This window comes from Meleagris gallopavo, chromosome 2, assembly GCF_905368555.1.
Source record: "Meleagris gallopavo chromosome 2, MGAL_WU_HG_1.1, whole genome shotgun sequence".
Classification (NCBI taxonomy): domain Eukaryota; kingdom Metazoa; phylum Chordata; class Aves; order Galliformes; family Phasianidae; genus Meleagris; species Meleagris gallopavo.
In genome coordinates, this window is record NC_139405.1 from 78,546,867 (window position 1) to 78,567,529 (window position 20,663).

The 20,663-nt window shown below is 38.1% G+C and overlaps 1 protein-coding gene across 4 annotated transcripts; it reads left to right on the forward strand.

The window, feature by feature from the left end:
- The first annotated feature begins 595 nt into the window (after nucleotides 1-595).
- LCA5 (lebercilin LCA5) lies at nucleotides 596-19,390 on the forward strand. Of its 4 annotated transcripts, none has more exons than XM_085217742.1 (8): nucleotides 596-751; nucleotides 6,058-6,448; nucleotides 9,047-9,576; nucleotides 11,077-11,214; nucleotides 12,417-12,513; nucleotides 13,679-13,824; nucleotides 15,438-15,576; nucleotides 17,411-19,390. In XM_085217742.1, the coding sequence occupies exons 2-8, from the start codon at nucleotides 6,250-6,252 to the stop codon at nucleotides 18,208-18,210; spliced, it is 2,049 nt and encodes a 682-aa protein (XP_085073868.1). In that variant the 5' UTR covers nucleotides 596-751; nucleotides 6,058-6,249; the 3' UTR covers nucleotides 18,211-19,390. The 4 variants fall into 4 exon arrangements, with proteins under 4 accessions (XP_085073868.1, XP_010706005.2, XP_010706007.2 ...); XM_010707703.3 differs by having other exon boundaries at nucleotides 597-1,051; XM_010707705.4 differs by having other exon boundaries at nucleotides 597-927.
- Nucleotides 19,391-20,663: the final 1,273 nt, after the last annotated feature.

Here is a 20,663-nt window from a genome sequence, read left to right on the forward strand (position 1 = left end):
CCTACAACTTTCATACAAAATGTTCTATTTTATTCTATCTGGATTCCTACGCCGTTTTCATCACTGGGTTACCATAACAGACTCCATTATTAAGTTAAATGAGGTAAGGTCTGCTAATTGTTCTCTTTCCCCATAAGGAGTCTGATTGAGTACATTCATTATTAAAGGTTATCTCAAGGCAGCTAAGAACAACACCTGCAAGCCGCAAGCAGATAGTGACGAGACTAGGCAGGGTGCCCCTTCCCTCAGGAACAGCCAGCACCACCTCCTGATCCTGCTCTCCACGCCTCCCTCCATAACAGGACCTCCCCCCACCAAACAAGATGGCGGCGCAGGGGCAGGGTCTCGGGCCCGACGCGGGGCTCCCGCCGCCTTCAGGCGCCGCTATGGCACCGCAGGACGGAATCAATGCATCCGGCGCTACCCGCGACCCCCAGCCCTCGTCCCGCCCCCCTTGCAGTGGCTAAGCCACTCAAGCAGCCGAAATTTAGCTTCCGTCCAATGGGAGCAGCAGTCGCTTTCCACTAACACCAATCAGGCGCCAGAGACGTTAAACTGACAGCGGGGTCAGCCAATAGCTGACAAGGAGAGCCCGCCTCCCTCCGCGCTCCGTTGCTGGGGCAGCCGCTGTCAATAGCCCCCGAGCGCCGCCGCGGCTCCTTTAAGCGTAGCGTGGCAACGGCGCCGCGTCCGCCGCACAGGCTGGGCCCTGCAGGGGAGCGGGGCCCAGGGCGGCGGGCCCGGCCTGCAGGTGAGGGAGCGCAGGGCCGGGTTGAGAGAAGGGCCGAGCCCTTGAGGCCGCGGGCCCGAGCTGGATAAGCGGGGGCGGCCGAGCAGTAGCATCAGCCGAGGAGGGCGGGAGATGGCAACGCTCCCCGGAGGCGTGAGGGGCGGCCACTGGAAAGCGTTGGGCTGAGGTAACGCTCGGTGCGTTCCTTAACGGGCTCTGGCAGAGCTGCGGCGTTGAGACGCGGAAAAGATGGGGGAGGAGCAGGGAGGCCGCCTTGTTTGGTAGCGATTCGCTCGGACGTTCGGCATTCCGGTCACTCAGGTGGGCGTTTCTGTCCGAACGCTGCTTTCTTGCCTTCTTCCGTGCCGCTAGGGGTCAACGCCTGCGCCGTGTGCCGGCAGGACGGCGCTGCGGAGCCCCGTGTGTGCGGTGAAGGCAGGAAGAACTTCCGAGACGTTCTTTCTCCCTCTCTCCTTCTCTCCCTCTTTTATTTATTTTTCCCCGTAACCTGCTTTCTATCGTGCTTATGAGAGCTGGCAAGCAGCCCCCTGCCATCCCTGGGATTGTGCTGTGCCCTGTGCAGCGCTGCCCCGTCCCTTGCTCCGCAGCGACCCGCAGCCCGACTGCGTGCCGAGGAGTTTGGGTTGGGTTCTTTCTTTTTCCTTCCACTAACTATGTGTTTCAAGGCAAAATATGTAATCAGTAGCAACAGATCGTTGCTGAAACAAACAGGCGTGAAATTCTGGAAACAGAGCTTTCTGAAGTTGTACAAGTCCCAGACTTCACAGATTTTATGTTGGTCTGATCCCGATGCATTCAGCTTCTAAAAGCGTGTGTGGCGTTTCTTCTGGCTTTGACAGGGTGTTCTGCTTTGATTTGTTGCTGTGTTCCTTTTATTGTTTCAGACTTTTTTTTTTTTTTTTTTTTTTTTTCCCCCAGTAACTCACAACATTTCTCTCCTCACATCATTAGATGTACGGGGACAAAACCAATGTCCTTGTAGATTTTACTAAAGCAAGTTTTGGTTATTTTTATAATAACTCAAGCAAGCTGGTAACAGTTGAAAAGTCAATGAACCAAATAATTTCTTAATTGAGTAATCCTTAAGCCAACTAAATTAAAATCCAAATGCCTATTCTAGCGATTTGTTTGCTCTGAAGATAAACACTGCATTTTTTTAATGTTAATCAAATTGTATTGTAAATTTGGTGGAAAATGGCATCTGGCAAAGCTTGACAGACTGAGGTTTCCTGTTTTGTATGGAAAATGTGATGATATTACCAATTTATAAAACTCAAAATGAATTGAAGCTTTGGAAGTATTTTTGGGGATTCCTCAAGGGAGCTTCCATTGGTTACACTTTCCCAATTTATTTTCAGTCTGATTATTTTTTTTTTTCCCATTTTCCAGAGAAAATCCAGAGAGCATCAGAAATTACTGGTCTTCGCTATATGTCAGAGTAATGCTTGACACAGGTTGCTAAGAGAGGTGGATGCCCCATCCATGACTCAGGGTCAGGCTGGATGGGGCTCTGAGCAACCTGATGTAGCTGTAGGTGTCTATTCATTGCAGGGCAGTTGGACCAGGTGGCCTTTAAGGGTCTCTTCAAACTGAAACAATTCTATGCTTTTCTATTCTATGAAAATATTCTTGAAAGGGAGCATCCAGTACAGAAGTGGATACATTTTTACATGTTACTTCACAAAATAGTTTTTCTGTTTTAAATACCGTTGTGAAAGGCATTTTTCCAAAAGGTTATTGCCTGCTCAGTGAGTACTTGTAGGACTATAAAATTACTGACTGATCATCTTTAAGTTAGTAAGTGAAAGTGAATGTTCTTATTTTGTATATAATTAGACATCTAGATAATTGAATCGCAGACACATTTTTCCCAAAATGCAGTACCACTTGTTTTGGTTTATATATGCTTTCTTCTCAAGAAAAAAAATCATGCACAGAGATTCCTTTCTATCCTTCAGTGTCCTAGTGGCAGACAAAAGTAGGGCTGGGCACGCACCATTGAAGATAGATGCCCAACAGAGAAGTTACTACTGCTACAGAGGTTAGGTGTGCTGATGTTAACAGCTGTGGATGTGGTGCCTTTGGCACCAGGGTGCCCACCTCAGCACTCCAGGGCAGACTGTGCTGCTTGACTTCCCACCAGATTGTTTCATTCAGCCTATTGCTGTGAGCAAAAAAGGGAACATATGTTTGACACAGAGCTGAGAACTGGTTGTTAATCTAATTAAAATCTTAATGGCCTAATCAAAGGCTTAGTACTAGTCCAGATATTAACACAACACGTTACAGTGATAGAGGTACAACCTCTGACACCAAACTTTCTTCACCGACTGACTCTTCCTTTGGGACCCGAAAGGCTTTGTCTGGACGGGGAAAGGGGGGGGGGTCAGCATCCCACATCCTCTCTTGGAAGAAGGGAGAGTATGCTGATGGTTTCTTTCTTGTCATGTGTCCACCTGGGATTGCTTTTATGCTTGTTAACACTCTGTAACCTTATTCTTTCCTCAGCACTTCATGGCTCTGTATTACAACTGAAGTTACTACATATGGTGTGTTTTACACATGTTGAGAACTTGTCCTTTGTTCTATGTGTTGTTACTTATAGAACTGATTTTACCCATCTCCTGAGGCTGTATCACCTGGTGAACAACAGTTAATTGACCACTGGTTAGCTATTACAGTGCAAGGCCCCCTGTTGCCCTGTGTACTTTATGGCCCCTACAGTCATCCCATGCCTGTGATCCTCCATACTCTATTTTTCCAAGGCTCATAGACAGTTTACTCTGCACAGAATAGCTTATTGCTATCTGTTGGTTATAAATCAAATTGTAGGTGTTAGAGTACACAGTTGTACAAAGCTAAGCAAAAACTAGTTAGATAAGTTGCGTGGTGGTTAGCTAATTTTCCTGCAGCTAAATAAATAAAGCTTCAGGCATCCAAGATGAGTCCAGACAACGCCTGACAAGTCCTGTGGCCCATTCTGATAGCTAAAAATAAAGCCTATGGCTTCTTGCAAGCAGTGACAACACCACGTTTGCTATAGGCTGCAAACACAATTACAGTTTTTATGTCGTTACAGTCAGGATGACTGAAGTAGTTTGATGCCTGTTACAGCCCTATAGAGCATTATCTTTAGATTTTATGTTATATATGCCAATGTTAAAATAGTAAAATCTTATTTTCTATCTTCTTTATCACCCGAGATTTTATCTTGTGGAGGCAGGCATAAAGCAGTCTTACCTGTGTACCCTGTAAAGAACAGGACGTTGCCAAAACTGTGTCTGTGTTTCAGTTTGGAATCAAGGAGTGAGATAACAAATTCTGTGAGACCAGGATTGAGGAACAGAGCTGCTTGGGACTATGGTTGTGTTCTCATAAGTTCAAATGTCTTATGTGATCTTAGTCTTGCACTCATTAATGCTTGTGAAATCTTTGTTACCTTCACAGATAAACGGGGAAATACAATTATGGTTAGGTGTATACTTCTGTAATATTTTTGATAGCTTCACAAATTCAAAGCAAAAGAAAATAGTCATTGCTGATCATCTGAATGTTCACTACAACTGGCTCCTTCCAGCACACGTTAAGGAATCTCTAGGGCAAGTGATCTCAAGCATTGCTCATCTTCTTTCTGTTCTCATCAGACTACTCTTTGACATAAGTTTCAGGCATCTGATTTATTTTGACCTCTTTAAAAATACTTAGGTCTTCAAAAAGCATGATATTAGGACGTTAATCCGCATGTAAAGAAAAACTCTCTCTTCCAAATAATTCAGTAATTATTTCCCAGCAGCTTCTCAATTTAGAAATCTGTTGGAATATTTATTTATCTCATTCCTGCCATATAGATTATGGGGGCAAATCGATCTGGAGGCAGAGTTGTGTGTGCTAACAACGTAGTGGGCTGGAAAGCTTGAATTTGTGATGAAAACTGTCTTGGCAGTTGATATTCCTGTTCTGCTTGGCTGTGCAGTTCTTCATGTATAGACAGGGGAACAGAAGGCCAGAAAAGCATGCTAAGTTTATTTTATTGGTATAGTAAAGTGACATAATATGGTGAAAATTTTGCAGCTCATTTATAGGTATGTCATATGCCCTGCAGTGTAGAAGAGATTTGATTGAAAGCAGCTCAATTTTTTTGTGCATAGTTTACTTGAGCTCCTGTCTTGTTTCTAAATGGTTATGTCGTTCAGCAGGTGGGAGTGCTGGGCTCTGGTGTGAGTACTGTTTATTTGCCTTTTAGAGGCTTGATGTCTTGAGGTTGGAACAATGGGAAATAGGTGGAGAAATAAACTTGAGAACTGTGGGAAGAGAAGTGGAAGGTGCAGGAGGCTGAGTTTAGTCAGTCAAATATGTCATGCACAGATGAGAAGATTCAGTTTCGAGTGAGAAAGGCAAGGAAAACTTCCAGTGTATTTGCTTCAATGTTCTCAGTGTCTGAAAAATGCAAAAAGGTGATTTTTATGTACAGATTAGACTTTTCAGTTTACATCAAAAGACAGTCTGCAGAAGCAGTCATTCCCTTTTTACACCTGGTAATGCTTACCATATACCAGGTGTAAAACATGTAATATATATATAAACATGTTTGCCATATACCAGTAGTGTGGTCTCTCTATCAGTTACTTTAAAAATAAACGTTTAAAAGACTGTGCATGCTAATGCATGTAAAGCACGTGACACAAATTTATGTGCTTTTACCAGTTCTGGAAGCAGTTCATGATGCACTAAGAGTTGTAGGACACAAGAGTACTTCCCAAGGTAAGGAGCACACTAACACAGGTAGGATCTCAGTGATCATTAAGGATAGGACAAGCTTCAGATCAATTTTTTTTATTTATTTATTTTTTAATCAAGCATTTCATTTAACATTATCAGAGTGTGAGAAGTTGAGATATGGAATGCTTAGTCTAAATCTGCAAATACCACTTCAGTTCTAGTCATATGAATAAGTTGTCAATTTCTTGGGTTAGAAAGTTTTTCAGCATGTTTATATTAGCTTCCAGAATAGCTTCAGGCTTTCACTTGGTTTATTTTCCAGAGGCTTATCTGCTCTCTGGTCTGGAAATAATTTCTTATTCTAGATTCAGCTATAATAATTTTCTGATTAGTTTGAGGCAATTCATTGCCTAAAGATTTTGAGTGTGGTACTAGCTCCATTCCTAGAGTGACATCTGTCCTATTTAATATAAATAATAAGACTAATGTAGCTATTCATCATAAGGTTATAGGAATTCTGAGTAATTTTACAGTTCTTTTACCTTTCTTAACAGCAAAACCATTCTCGCTTTTTTTATCTCTCTCAGTTGTTACAGAAAAATGCATTTGGAATGATAACTTCTGTTTGCTGAGCTGAACTACAAAGATCTCATACTTTGGAGATGAAGATGATAAACACAAAGAATAAATCCAGCTTCTGCTGCTGTGAATATTAAAAGGTCCTTTGTGTCAAAATGAACAGTCTTTGAGAAGAATCTTGAAGCTGCAAAATCTAAAAGATGGGAGAAAGGGTAAGGAGCTCAGATTCTGAACAAGACAGAAGATCGAATGAGGACAGAAATAGTGACTCTTATTATTCAGATGAAGATAATGCTTCCCATTCATCTGACCGGTCGCCTACTCTAAGCTATCCATCTACAAGCCATGAAAAGCGAGATCATAAAACAAGAGCTTCAGACAGTCTTGTGCACTACCAAGGTAGGTAGATATAGAAACTGTTCCTTTGTAACTGCTCCAAAGAGTCTCTGAAAGTTGGAATAAAAGTGGTAAATGTACTGTTCTAAGAATCTACTAATAACATTTGTGTGAATTATACTGCAGGTGGCAGGTAAACTCTTAACTGTTCAGTAGAAAAATGAGATTAACCTACTGCTGTAAAAGGGAGATTTTTGTTTTGGTTTTCAGAATTATTCATGCTTCTTTTGACAGGAAAGCGCAGCTCTTAAACTAGCCTTTTGTTGCATCTTGCTGTTGTTCTCTTTGAATCTTTGACAAGAATCACAGAATGGCCTGGGTTGGAAGAGACCTCAAGGATCATGAATCTCCAACCCCCTCCACATGCAGGGCTACCAACCTCCCCATTTAATACCAGACCGTGCTGCCCAGGGCCCCATCCAATCTGGCCTTGAACACCTCCAGGGACAGGGCATCCACAACCTCTCTGGGCAACCTGTTCCATCACCTCACCATTCTCATAATAAAGAACTTCCCCTGACATCCAACTTAAATCTCTCCTCCCTCAACTTAAAACCATTTCCCCTTGTCTGCAGTTATCAACCCTTTTAAAGAGTTGACTCCCCTCCTGTTTGTAGGCTCCTTTTAGGTACTGAAAGGCTGCAATGAGGTCACCCTGCAGCTTCTTTTCTCCAGGCTGAACAAGCCCACGAAGACCCAGGACAAGGCAGTACTACACAGTGTATAAAAAAAGAAGATCCTTCTGTTGAGTACTTGTCTGAGCTTTCCTGTATAATAAGGTGTCGTTACAAAACAAACCAAAAAACCAATCAGCAATGTTTCAAGACAGAAAAAAATGTTTGGTGAGAGTTTAGGTGCCTGTGGAGTGGAAATTCAAGAGTGTTTTTAAAGGCCTTTTTTGAGGGTTAAAATACAGCTGACTCTGAGTTCCCTCACACACACCTCAAGCTGCTGTACATGAGCTGATTTGTTGATTTAGACTGTGGGGAAAGCAAACATCCCAGCAAAAAAGAAAAGAATGGTTATACAGCTTCAGACTGAGGTAGGGTTATGAAGCCTCTCTACCACATTTTGACAGGTTGTTCTAAATAGCTGCATGCGTTTTCTGATGAAGTGAAAGCATATCTTGCCTTTTTTAGCAAATACTCTGTTTCATTTGCAAATCCCTGATGGCAAAGTTTTCCAGGGAGAGTGTCTCTCCAGATCCTGGCATTTTGTTGACCTTCTCTATATTCAGAAGTGGCATTGCAGTTGTAGGTTGGGTGCCTGAGAAGCAAAAACTGCAGTTCCACTGCTCTGTTTGGTTTGGAATGGGCAAAGACATGAGTTGGTCTTTGGTGTAGCTAAAATTAAATACAATTATTGTATTGGTGAATGTAGTGGCGTTCTTGAAATGCACTCTTCCCCAGCTTGTGTGGTTGAAAGTGCAGACTTGGTATTGGAATTTTCTGTTCTGCTCTTAATCTGGAGAAATTCAAGTAGGGGTTTGAAGGCTAGACTGTGAGGTTCATGGGAGTGTGCTTAGTTGTCTGAAGGAAAGATGTGATTCCTGCAGTACTTGTATTAATTAATCTTATCATACCTGAATGCTACGTAAGTATTATTCGTGGGGAGGAGGGGAAGAAAAATTTTGTTTCCTGTTTTCTTTCAAGTAGTTATTTTTGCTGGAAATTCTATCTGTAGAATAGAAGTATGGTGAGTATTAAAGGGAAGGAAAGATTTGTTGTCATACACACCTCTGTTTGCATAACTGCATTATTTCTATATACCGGTTTTCAAGCCTCTGTAGCGCATAAACCGGTGCTCAGAATATTTCTTCCACTAAGCTGTCTGTCTATTCAGTTGTTTTAAGATGTATTTTTGGTGTGTAATGTGCTTTATTCTTTTCAGCATTGCCTGAGATGCAAATAAGATAGAAACGGCGATGTTTAGCTTTTATCTGCAGCGATGGTAATAAAATAACAGCAAATAAAAATGTAAGTGATGGATACTAGTAATCAAATAAGGATACTCTGTGAAAAATAACTTGTGATACAGGAATAAGTTATTCAAGGGACAACTCAATTTTCATAGGATTTATGATTTTGCTTTGGAGGCTTTTTTGACCCTTTAAAATTGCAGTTTTATCTGTCAGTGTGGATTTGAAAACACTTGCATTTGTCTGAGAAAATTCCATCTTGCATAATACATAACTAGCTAGCTCTCAGCTAATTGTTGCAATTTTAAAAGCACTTGGTAGTCCTGCATGGGTAAGAGTACAGTATTTCTATCTTAAGCAAGCTAATAAACGTAATCAAATATTAATAAAATGTCTGTTATTTCTGATACAATTTATAGATGATTACTTTGCAATGCTTCCATGTTGATGTCTGCAGGTATTACCTCTTGCAGTAAATCACAGACATAATATCCTTTTTTTAAATCTATGGAAAGGAGCATAATGCTATTATGTATATGCTTTTTATTTTCTGCTTTGAAGGCTGCAGTTTCTGCTGAGTATTGTAGAATTGTTTCAGGCGGAACTTCATTCCAAGAAGGATGTCTGAATCCACAAATTGCATTGTCTTGTAATAAACATGCTTTTTATTTTTCCTCTCTTAGCCACAAAGAAGTTGGGTTCCAAATATGCACCAAGCAAAAGAGGGACACGGTGGGGTTTCCGTTCTCAAAGCTTCACTAGGGATTCTCCTGCAAAAGATATAGATCTTGTTACAAAGAGAGTCCTTTCTGCTAGGCTGCTGAAAATCAATGAGCTCCGAAATGAACTGACTGAACTCCATATCAAACTAGATGAGCTGCAGAAGGAAAACAGGGCGCTGAAGAGGCTTCAGCACAGGCAGGAGAAAGCCTTGAATAAGTTTGAAGATACGGAGAATGAAATTTCTCAGCTCATTGCTCAACACAACAATGAGATTAGAATATTAAGGGAGCGCCTACGAAAATCTCAAGAGAGGGAACGTGCCACTGAGAGGAGGCTAAAAGATTCAGAAGATGAACTGTACCGAACAAAAACTGTCTTGCAGAAACTGAAAAAGCTGTCTGCAGATAAACACCTTGCTGAAAGAGATGACCTGGCTAAGAAACTAACCTATGCAGAGAGCAGACTAGAGGAGAGTGAAAAAAGAATTAAGGTGAGATGAGCTTTTGAAATATTTGTTCAGATATTTCTTAAGTGACTTTTATGTATTAGTTTGGCTTCTGGTTTTCTTGGGTTGTTTTTGTTTTCTTCACTGTGGTGGAGCAAGTAGAAAATCTTTCTTTTACTTGGTGCTATTTATGTGCAAAAATTATTCCTGAAGGGATTATGTAGTTGTATACTCAGTAGTCATGCATTCAAATTGCTGTTTACAAATTAAGTATTACGTGTGGGTGTAAATGCAGTGGAGTTGTGCTTCTGAATGTTTCTAGAACTAGGAACGATGTTTAAAAAATGCAAGCAGCTATAATGTAACTTTATGCAGTCTAACTCCTTCTTCTGAAGAAGAAGCATTTCTTAAACATTTACAGGATATTCAGAGAACCAGGTACTACAATTCTTTAAAAAAAATGTATATATATAATAAAAAATATAAATAAAAAATATACATATTCTTTAAAAAAATATATACATATGTATTCTTGTGTCTTACGGATTTCATTCATGTAGTGGGTTTGTTTTTTGGTCCCCAATTCTTCACATCTGGGAGCTGAGCTGAAGAAAATTAAAGCAATTTTTTTAGATAGCAAAATAAACTTCATTACTTTCTTGTGGGTATCCATTTTAAGAATTTCTTCTATATGTTTTAGTCTTATTGGCAAAAATATTTAAAGATGTGTCTTAAACTGATCTTATTTTAAAAAATATTGTGTTAGCAATATTTGGTAGTTATATGCAATACCATGTTTAGCTGAAATTACATTCATCATAATTGTAAGTATCTGTACTTAATTATAAGTTATATTATGGTGATAAAACTTCAGATTTTTGATATCTGTTAAACTGGAAAGTAAGCTTTCATGAAATAAATTCCAAAATAATAGGAATATCCCTCCAGTAGGAATGGCTACATTTCTCAAATCACCCTGTAGTGTCACCATCTGGCACCTGGAGTTTCATGATTGGATATTCAGTATTTGTAGTAGTAATAGAATATATGAAAATAAGTTGTGCCCTTCTAGGGAGAATCTTTTTGTCTGCTTTTTTCCTTCTCTCATCATCACAGGTTCACTTAAAATTGTTGAGAGGTGATAGTATGCAAACAAAACAACAGTTCTAGTAGATTATAATTACTTCCTGTCTTCTTCCTCTTCAGGAGGTGTCTCATTTCTAAACCATCAGGTCAAGATTTTACTAGAGAGATATAAGTGTGTTCTCTGCCTGTCTCAAGAATCTTGGCTAGAGGGTACTGTTGTGTCCCAGATTGCCTCTCACTACTCCAGAAAGATGAGCAGCAGCACCTGCAAGTGCTGTGTCTGCCCCCATAAGCATTAGGATTAGGGTTTAAATGTGCTTGGTGTTATAGTAGTGGCAGAGTTGATCTTTGAATCCAAGATGTTTGTTTATTGTTATTTTTTTAACCATGTTGGCTATTTAAAAAAAAAAAAAGTATTCTTGGTTATTTAAAAGTATTATTTTGTTGTTTTAATTGAAGGATCTGGAGAAAAATCTGGAATTAAGTGGTAGCAGTTTTCAACGAGAGTTACAATTGAAGAAAAAAAAGGTGCTTGAAGCTCAAGACAAAAATAGAGCTCTCCAAGAAGAGCTTCTTCAACTGAATCAGAAGCTGAAGGTGAGTTGTGAAGCAGTGCAAGTTGGTACCTGTGTTCTGGTGTTTTATCTTTGGAAGTACCTGTCATCAAGTTTACATATTTTAGCAGTGGTTGCACTCTCTGATAATGTACTTGATTATATCAGGGGAGTTCTTTTCCTGTCTCAAATGGAAAAATTCTATGCTCTGACCCTTCAGCCTGTTTTTGAGCAGCAGTGTTTCCGTGTTATCATTATTGTTAGCACTAGTTAAGAAAAGCAAGATCAAGTATATAGCCAAGAATGGTTATTAAACCCCAAGATTTACTGGAAAGTTAGATATTGGAGACTTGTTTTAAATCAGATCTGCAGCTATATACAGCCCATTTATGTTACCATGTACCATGTCATGTACTTGGATTTCAGTAGGCTTGTGTAAAGATTAGTTGTGAGATCTACATACATTACTAAATTTGTGCAGAGTTTTATTTTGCTCTCAGTTTGGTTGCCAAAATTCTGAATTTTGCTGTAAAATTGTGACTCAGAAAGCACTGTATTCTATTCAAATATCAATTTGCCTTTATAAAGAAAATGCCTTGATAAGGAAACACCATGTTTGAAACTTTCTTACATATGAAGATGCAGCAGTTTGTTGCCTTACCAGTTGTTGAGCATGCAGCACTAGTGATCAAAAGTCTGCTTGTTAACAGTGAATGTTTTAAGCACGATTTGTTAGTTTGATATTCTGAAAATATTTTCATTATCAGGTGGCTTCTGGTAACTCGCTGGTCATTTCTGTATTTTAGTTAATAAATATAACAAGGAGAATATGTTTTTTACTGTATGATACAGTGAGACACTGCTTCATGGTATTAACACACCTGTGACAAGTAGCCTTGAAATGTTTAAGTCTACCATACAGAAATTTTCTTGTGCAATCTATATACACATCACAACTCTTATTCAAGTTTATGGAAGCACTGGCATTTACTTTAATTTTTGCTGCAGAGCTGCAACATTTTTTTCCCTGAGCATTTTGCTAATGAGAGTTAGGAGTACAGGAAAGTTCTATTTGAATTTTTGAGCACAAGAGAAGTTAGGAATGTGATTGTTCTCCTTGAAAATTGGACAAAACTGTTGATGCCCTTACTTAAATTCCATTTACAATGTGTATTTTTTATTTTAATTTACCGCCAATGAGTGAAACATTACTGACTCCTTCTGCTACGTCTCTTTCCTTAACAGGAAAAAGAAAGAGAACTTGATGCAAAAAATATATATGCTAATCGTATGCTGAAGGTATCACCGAGAAAAGGCATGGATGTTATTCAAAGAAAGAAAGGTAACAAGTAAAGTAGAAAAGGCAAAAATTTAATACCGCTACTTTGACGTTAAACTTTACGAGGTGTATATCATACTGACCCTATCACTGCTTGTCCAAGAAGACTTAATTTTTTTGCACTGCTTTCTAGACAGCAGTCATTACAAAAGAAGGGCACAGGATGACTTTCCTGTAACTGCAGCAGAAGCAGAACCTCAAATTTCTTCCGTGTTGTCAACGTCTTTCGTATCGTATGTTCCTGGATGAAGGAGAACCAGAAGATTGTTCAGTAAAATTTCTAGTAGGTTGTAAGTGTCTACATGACAGTGAACTGAAGACTGAAAATATGAAATGTCACTGCTGTATTTTGGGAACGCTTTTTATTTATAATTTTCCCCAACTCAAATTAATGTTGTCAGATTGGCTGCAGTACATTTTGCATCAGAGTACATATGTCCCAGAACATCATCTTCCAAAAGTATCACTGTAGTGATTTTCTTCTGGAGCGACAAGGCAGCCACGAGCCTTATGCTACAAGCATAAATATACATTTATGTATGTAAGTCTGTGTGTGTACTCAGACGGTCTTTGGTGGATCAGTAGAATCTATTTGTCAGAAGAAGGAATTTCTGGCACTGTTTTAAATAGTTAATGCCAACATTTCAAGCACTTCATTATTTATCTATCTATCTCGTTTCAGTGTAGAGATTCTACTATTAATCCATTTTTGAGTTCAGGTATGAAAATATGTTATTTAATAGAAATAAGTTTATGTGCTTTTAAGATACGAACAAGTATATTTTAACTTAATGAGTTTACTTATCTGAATATGAATTCATTGAATTCAGTGACAAGCAAGAAGATGAAAACAGATATCTTGTGGCTAATTTTTTAACAAATATTCAGTATGCTGTGATTTTATAAGTAGCTTTATTTTTTTTCTTCTTGTAATATTTTTTTACAGGTGGGCTGGGTTTTTTTTTTTTTGTTTAATTGGTTGATTTTTGTTTGTGGGGTTTTTTTGTGTTTTTTTTTTTTTTATTTAACATGTAACAGGTGCTGGAAACAGTTATGTGAAATTCGTCAACACTTTCCACTTCCATGCTTGCAAATACTTTAAAATCAGGGATGGAGACACAGTGGGATATTTTAAAGTGAAGATATGTTTTGTTTTTATTTTCTACAGCCAACAACCAAAATATCAAAAAAGGAGCACAGCTCACAAAAGGAGTGCAGACCAATGGATGCTTCTCATCTGTAGAACTTCCTCCAGAATCAGAATTTGCCTGTGACAATGCAGTAGATAAGAAGGAGAGGATTCTTTCCAGAATAGTGAGTCCCATTTAAAAGAAAATATTTGACACTTGCTCCCCATAATTCACCTGTCAGACTGAATATTGAATGCACGGCTTGCTTTTTAGGAAAAATATATAAGTATACAGAAAATACAATTTAGACAACATTCTGGTTTTTAAGAGAAATTCTGCCCTTCCAGAAATAGTGTGCCATTTTTTTGTGACAGTTCACCATATTTTCTGTCTTAATGATGGCCACTAACTCTACCTGTTTCTTTTTCTGCCACTGCCATTTTTTTTGAAGTTTTCAAGACTTCGTTTTGTTTTTCTCCTTTTCTTTACTTCTAAAGCTTATTTGAGCAGTCTGTTGTAACAGTGCTGGCTGCTTTGTCTTTCTTTTTGTTTTAGTCTTAATTATGGTTTCTTTTACTTTGCAAATTTATTTCACAACCCATAAATCTAATGCTTCCTCTTATTGTCAGAGTACTGGTATTTCTTCTGTCATTTATTCAGCTTTGTGAGTGTGGTTGGATTTTTTTTGTTGTTGTTGTTTTTTTTTTTTTCCTATTTCCTGTAATCATGGTACAATTAGAAGTATTGCTAATGCTTCCGTGAGCTCAGGCTAGAATTAGAGATTTGTAAGGTAAAATTAGACAGGTTCTAGTACAAATTTGATGCACTTTCCTTCCATAAGGCTAGGACTATCTGTAAGAAATAATACTCTCATGATGGTCTGACTGGCTTCCTGATAGGACAGAAGTATTTTCATGGCTGGCTCCTTCCTTCGTGCGTTCTACTCCAGAATCTTTTCTGTGATTATGGATATAGTTTAGTGCATGTATTTTCCAGCACTTCAGTGTGTGAGTTCCATAACCACAGGAGGTACAAGCAGAGCTCATGGAATCCAGTTGTTGCTTTAAGTAAAGTTGGGTAGTCTATTTCACTTACTTTAAAGTAAAATAAACTCCTATATAAAGTAAAATACACTTTCTTAGAGAAATAGGCACAAGCCTCAAAATTAGCATCCACTTGTTGGATTAGGCTGCCTTTCTCTTCCTTGCTTTTATGTTAGTGAATTTTTTTACTGCTGACATTAATAGCTGTTCAAGCATATTTCAATTTAAATGTGTGTATATATACTTATTAGCCGATTTTTAACCCAGGAATGAACCTCTCTCTTTCTCTGTTGGTTACTTGATACTCCATAACTTTAAGTACCATTGTGAAACTGTCTGAATCTACAACCTACTCACTTCAGTAAGAAGTCAGGCTATGGTAACTAATTGCTTGTTTGCTTAAACAAAAATGGAGTGGGGTTTGGCTTCTATTAAGGTCAATTACTGAGTTTTCAAGAAAATTTTCTAACACAGTGACAATTTTATTTTATGACAGATATTGAAGCAGCAGTGTTCCTGAAATGTGTAATACTGGAAAGAATTGGTTGTTAGTTTTGTTTCAGGTGAATGTTAAAGGTGTTAAGATAATAAGGCCAAATCCCTGAGTTGTCAGAGTTGGTTTGGCTTAGATGTCTTGCTCATTTTTATGATTAGCAGTACAGAACATAATTTCAGAATGGAATAGAAGATTGTATGATATTATTTGTTTGATTATTTTTCTGCATCAGTTTGTTATTGTATCAATTTGTTTCAGGAAAAGGAGCTTCAAAACAAGGAATGGAAAGAGCAAGCAGACCTCCTAAAACAAGAGCAAGACAAAGAAAAGGAAGAGAAACTGAAATGTGTTCAGGAACTACAGACTTCAGAGGAGAGGTTTCAAAAGCTACGTGATGGTAAGAAAATAGGCAGCTGAAAGCTGGAAAATGCAACATGGAATACTAAGCAAGACTGCTAGGATTTTTGTTTTTGGTTTTTTGGTTTTTTTTTTTTTTTTTTTTTTTTTTTTTGCAAGAAGAGCAAAATGATTTTGCAGAGATCACTACAGTGGAAAATTATTTTCAGTTATGTTATGCAAGGAGATCAGAAAGAGAAATGGAATATAGAGTAATCTCAATCCTGTACTCAGACGTGATTAAGTATGAAGCAGCAAAAAATACTGAAGTCTGAGAGATTTTGCTTTACAAAACAAGGATGACATAGCAAATAAATGAGGCATTATCTCTGATTTGCTAGATGTTATTAAGGTAACAGTAGCAAACTACTGTCTATAGCACAAATCTGCTGTCCTTAATAAGGCCTCTTTTTTCAGTACTTACTTCACTTATATCACAGAATCACAGAAACACCAAGGTTGGAAAAGACCTACAAGATCATCCAGTCCAACATATCATTGAAGATAGCAATTTATCTTCTTGTGTGAATCATTTAGTGTGGCCATTTAAGAAATATCGGTTTCCATCCTTACATCTTAATATTGCTTTTTCTTTATTCGTTTGGCTTTCAAAACATACTAGTGGCTTATATTTATAAGATTTTTATAGACAAACCACATCCTGTCGTGTTAAAATACTCTTTCAATGATTATAGTTAACTGAAGCAGTTAATGTAGGTGACAAGGAAGAAATCTAAACTTCTATAGCTGCTTTTAACTAAATTCTACATAAATTCCCCTGCTTCCACTCACATTGTTGCACAACTTAAGCAGGCCAAGGATTTGCTCTGTTACCTGGCTAAGATGATTCTGACCATGTTTTCCTATTGTATAAGCTGATATTTAGCCCACCTTGCATACCGAAAGGTAGCTACTTTACTTTTTGTCGTGATATTTTCAAATGCAATGTGATTGAAAATATATATAAACTGAACTGATAGAGTTATTTCTGTAAGCTTGATCTAGATAGCATGGAACTTTGTGAAATCATCAATCAGCAGTTTGAATTAGAGTTCAAAAGGAAATGCCAATATGCTGAATAGGCCACGTAGCTGTATTCAGCTTTTGACCTAACATATCTACTGTGTCTTGTTAGAAAAATATTTTCAAAAAAATATTTTGTAAAGATAAATTCTTAGAAGCTTTCTTTTTCTTGTACACATAAACATTTGCACATGTTAGTAGTTTAATTACTGTGTTGCACCTCACATGCCCCTTTTGTTTATGCAGGTTGCCATTTGGTGTTAGCACAGGTGCTCTCATTGTATTTGTATAGTGGCACATGAGACCCTTGTGTGAAAGTGCCTTGTGCAGCAGATACAGAATGTTTAAAATCATGCACAACTTGAAAACAGTAATGACTATCTGTGACTTTGTTGCCTTATAGCTCTACAGGATTGGTTCCCTTTATAGTAAAATATGTATATCCCAGTGTCTGTGGTGCTGACAAAGAAAACCAAAGTGCAAGTTGGAACTGTTAAAATCAGTGGTGTTATTAATTTTTCGTCAAAGCCAAGAAATAAGAAGGCAAATGGCAGAAATGAATTTCTCCTGATGTTCCAAAATGTGAAAAATGTCCTAATCCTTTTATAAAAAATGATAGCATACCTTTGTATCTCAGCAGAGAATGTAGTGGATTTAGTTGTAATTTTTTTAATAATTCTTTTTTAAAATGGGAATACCACACTGTGCATAAAAGAACAGATTGCATACTCAATGGCTTTTGCTTGCTCTGTCTTCAAAATATTCTTATAAAGGCAGCTTAAAACTAAGACTAATGTTTAAACTTCCTACAGAGTGGGAAAAAGAAGAATGTGACAAAATGAAAAAAGAAAGCAGCTTTTTATTGGATAAAGAAGATAAAACAAAGATGGAAAAGGAAACAGACAAAGCTGAAATAGAGACAGAAAGTACTGAAATGCTGGAAGAGCGGCGAAAAAGTGAATTTCTGCTTGCCAAAATGAATGAAATTGATAGAGAAACTCAAAATGTAATGAACGTGAAACTTGTTTCCCAAACATCGTTCATAAACACACTGAGAAAATCTGATTCTCCAGAGAAGAAAGGAAAAAATGGTCAATTCTTTGAAATTCCAGGAAAGGTTACAAATGGATTTCCCCAAGAGGACAGCCAGGAGGATGCCATAAGAGCACAAGGGCAGAAGCAGCGAAATTTAAGGACTGTAGATTTAAGTAATGAGTTAACATTTGGTAGTTATGTACCTTCCTTTGGAAAAGTATCAGGGAGACCAAGTTGGCTTAATCAAAAAGCTGACTCTTTAGAAGAAAACATGAAGGAAAATGCAGATTTCCATAGTAAGAAAGAAAAGAAGTCCAATTTAATGGAACAACTCTTCGGAAGCAGTGCCAATACCATCCTCCTCCCTAAAAGTAAGGATATGACACCTTTTGACATAGATTGGGAATCAAGTAATACCCTTCTTGATAAAAACAGTAAAATCAAAGTAAAAGAAGACGATCTTTTCAGTGAAGGAAGAAACCTAAACAGACACCGTCTGCAACACGCTGGAAGCAAGCCAGCTTTTAAAACCCTGGGTTCTTTAGAAGATGAAATTGAAGAAGTAGTCTTACAATGATCATATTTTATATTTTTCATATATAAACACTGAATAAATATTTTCACATAATATTTATTAGATACAGATTTGAGATATTTCAGATGTAAAGCCTTACGAAGGAGTAATTTACTTAAATGGATATATTTGTATAGAGGAAAGATGTGCTCTGATAGAACAGCCTAACATACATGCAGGAAATTTATTTTTAAAAGATAACATCTAAATACAGACCTTGGAGATCTGGCAGTAACTATTTTGGCAGTAAGACAGTGAATTTGTCCTGAGGGACTTGCTGATAGGTGAGACAGCTACTGTCTTGCCACTTAAGTCAGAGAAGACGCTCTTGGCCCTACCTTTGCTCCAGATTAATGGTCCCTGTTGCCACATGGCCCCATCTGACTTGTGCAGCTGTGGCTTGGGGTGCCAGAGGCTTGTCAGTGCAGTGCTTGTAGGGATGCTGTAGGAAGGGAAGGTGTTACAAAGGCTTACGCTCATGCGCCCCCTTCACCTACATGCACTCATAGACACTTTGTGCTCTCTTGCTGGCTTTTGCACACAGCTTTCTCTTGCTATCACTCTCTTGGTTATTGAGACTTATGTGTCATCTGTAATAGATCAGTAAAATCATACTTCGCACAAAGGAGAATTATTTATGACAGAGTTAGCTGGCTGAGAAAGCAACAAGCTTTTCAGTGGCAGTGCTGGCATTCAGGGCAGCTAGGAGGTGTGCATCTCTGGCTAGCCAGTGTAGGAAGTATTTTGTTACCAGTAGGCTGCTCACCGTACACTGCTTTTAGTTTGGTTTATTGCTTTTAAGCTTCAATTTGCTTTCCTAGGCATTCAAAGAGCCTGTAAACTGTATCAGGAAAAGGTCTATGTAACATCAGTGTCATGAAATTGATAGAAGAGACTTAACTTGCACAAAGCCTCAGGTAGAAAGACAATACTCTACACTGCAATTGTGTTATTTCAGAAGAACCTCAACAGAAATACAACTAACTCAGGAGCAGCTGATCTCTTTTCTGCATAGCTTTTCTGGAGATCTTAGTAAACAAACTTGTCCAGGTTGTCCAATATTTTCAGGTTATATTTATTATATAATGCCATTTTTTGTAATTTTTGAATTTTCTACATAAAATTCCAATCATTAGTAAGTTGTTTTTTAACAAAATGCTTTTATTAAAACAGATAAGTAAAATTTGTATGTGGAGATCATCTTTAACAAAAAGTTTTGACTTCTTATATTGTGTTACTGATGCGGGGAGGGGGAATGAAAGTGGGTTTGGTAGTGACATTGCTAGTCATGAAATTCACTGCATGGTGCATGTATATAAATTGGAATTGTAAGCAGTGAAGTATATAGCAGAGGCATTCCAGATAATTACATGATAGTCATCATTCTTTACTGGAGTGGCAGATTTTTAAATGCTTCTCTGATATGCTCCCTATGAGCCTGATTTAAGACATACTAAAATACAGAGGGGGATTATTATGATTTCAAGATGCTTTGAATCATGATTTCTGTGGAAACAATGGCTTTTCTGAAAAGAAAGGCTGGTGTCTGCATCATGCAATAACTTTCTTTGCTCAGATGCTTTTTAATTCAGAAAGAAAATTAGTCACAGATTCAGACTGGGTGTGTGTGGGACCATTCTCTTTAATCAGGCTGAAGTGAAAAGCAACCTATGTTCACCTGTGTGCTTACAGTGTGAACCTGCTTATGTTGATTATAAAATTATAGAGAGCTCATTCATTTTACTTACTATGAGTTAGAATATAAGTTTAACTTTGACCCGAAGGAGTGTGTTTAATTGTCTGTGTTATTCTTCCTCAGTTACTTGTTTGGGGACATACAATGTTCGTTCTGAGAGGCAGAAGTCAGCTTGTAAGCATGTTAAGTGTATGCAGGCGAGTGGTTATTTATCTTGTAACTTTCTTGTCTTAATTGTGGATGAGTACTGCCCTTCAAGACTAAGGGGCTGTGTTCATGAAGATATTGCTGTGGCTGTTTGCTTTTGTTTCCTGTGGCTGAGGATTACAGGACACAACACAGTGATGTAGCTGCTGTGGTTATTAAGGATCACGTAGTGTATGCAGGGTTGGTTGGTTTGTTTGCACAGTGACCCATTAACGTCTGGCAAATTCTAATTATCATGCTGAACTGTTGTGCTCTGCTATTTCAATTGTAAATGTATATTTTCTAAGTTGCTTCATACTATCAGCCTCCTCTTAAGTTCACAAGTGTCCACATTCTGTTAGCAGACCTTTCCTGAAGCAAACATTGTGCTGGCTTGCACAAAAAAGGTATATCCTCTAGGAAGGTGAAAATAAATTAATCTTCTGGGAATGGTGCCACAGGTATATTTTTTGTTTTCCCCGATTGCTTTCTGTCTCTACAGCTTATTGTCTTTTCTTGCTATATTTATAGTTTTAGTATTACTTGTGTGTAAATGCCATTAGAGTTAAGAAGT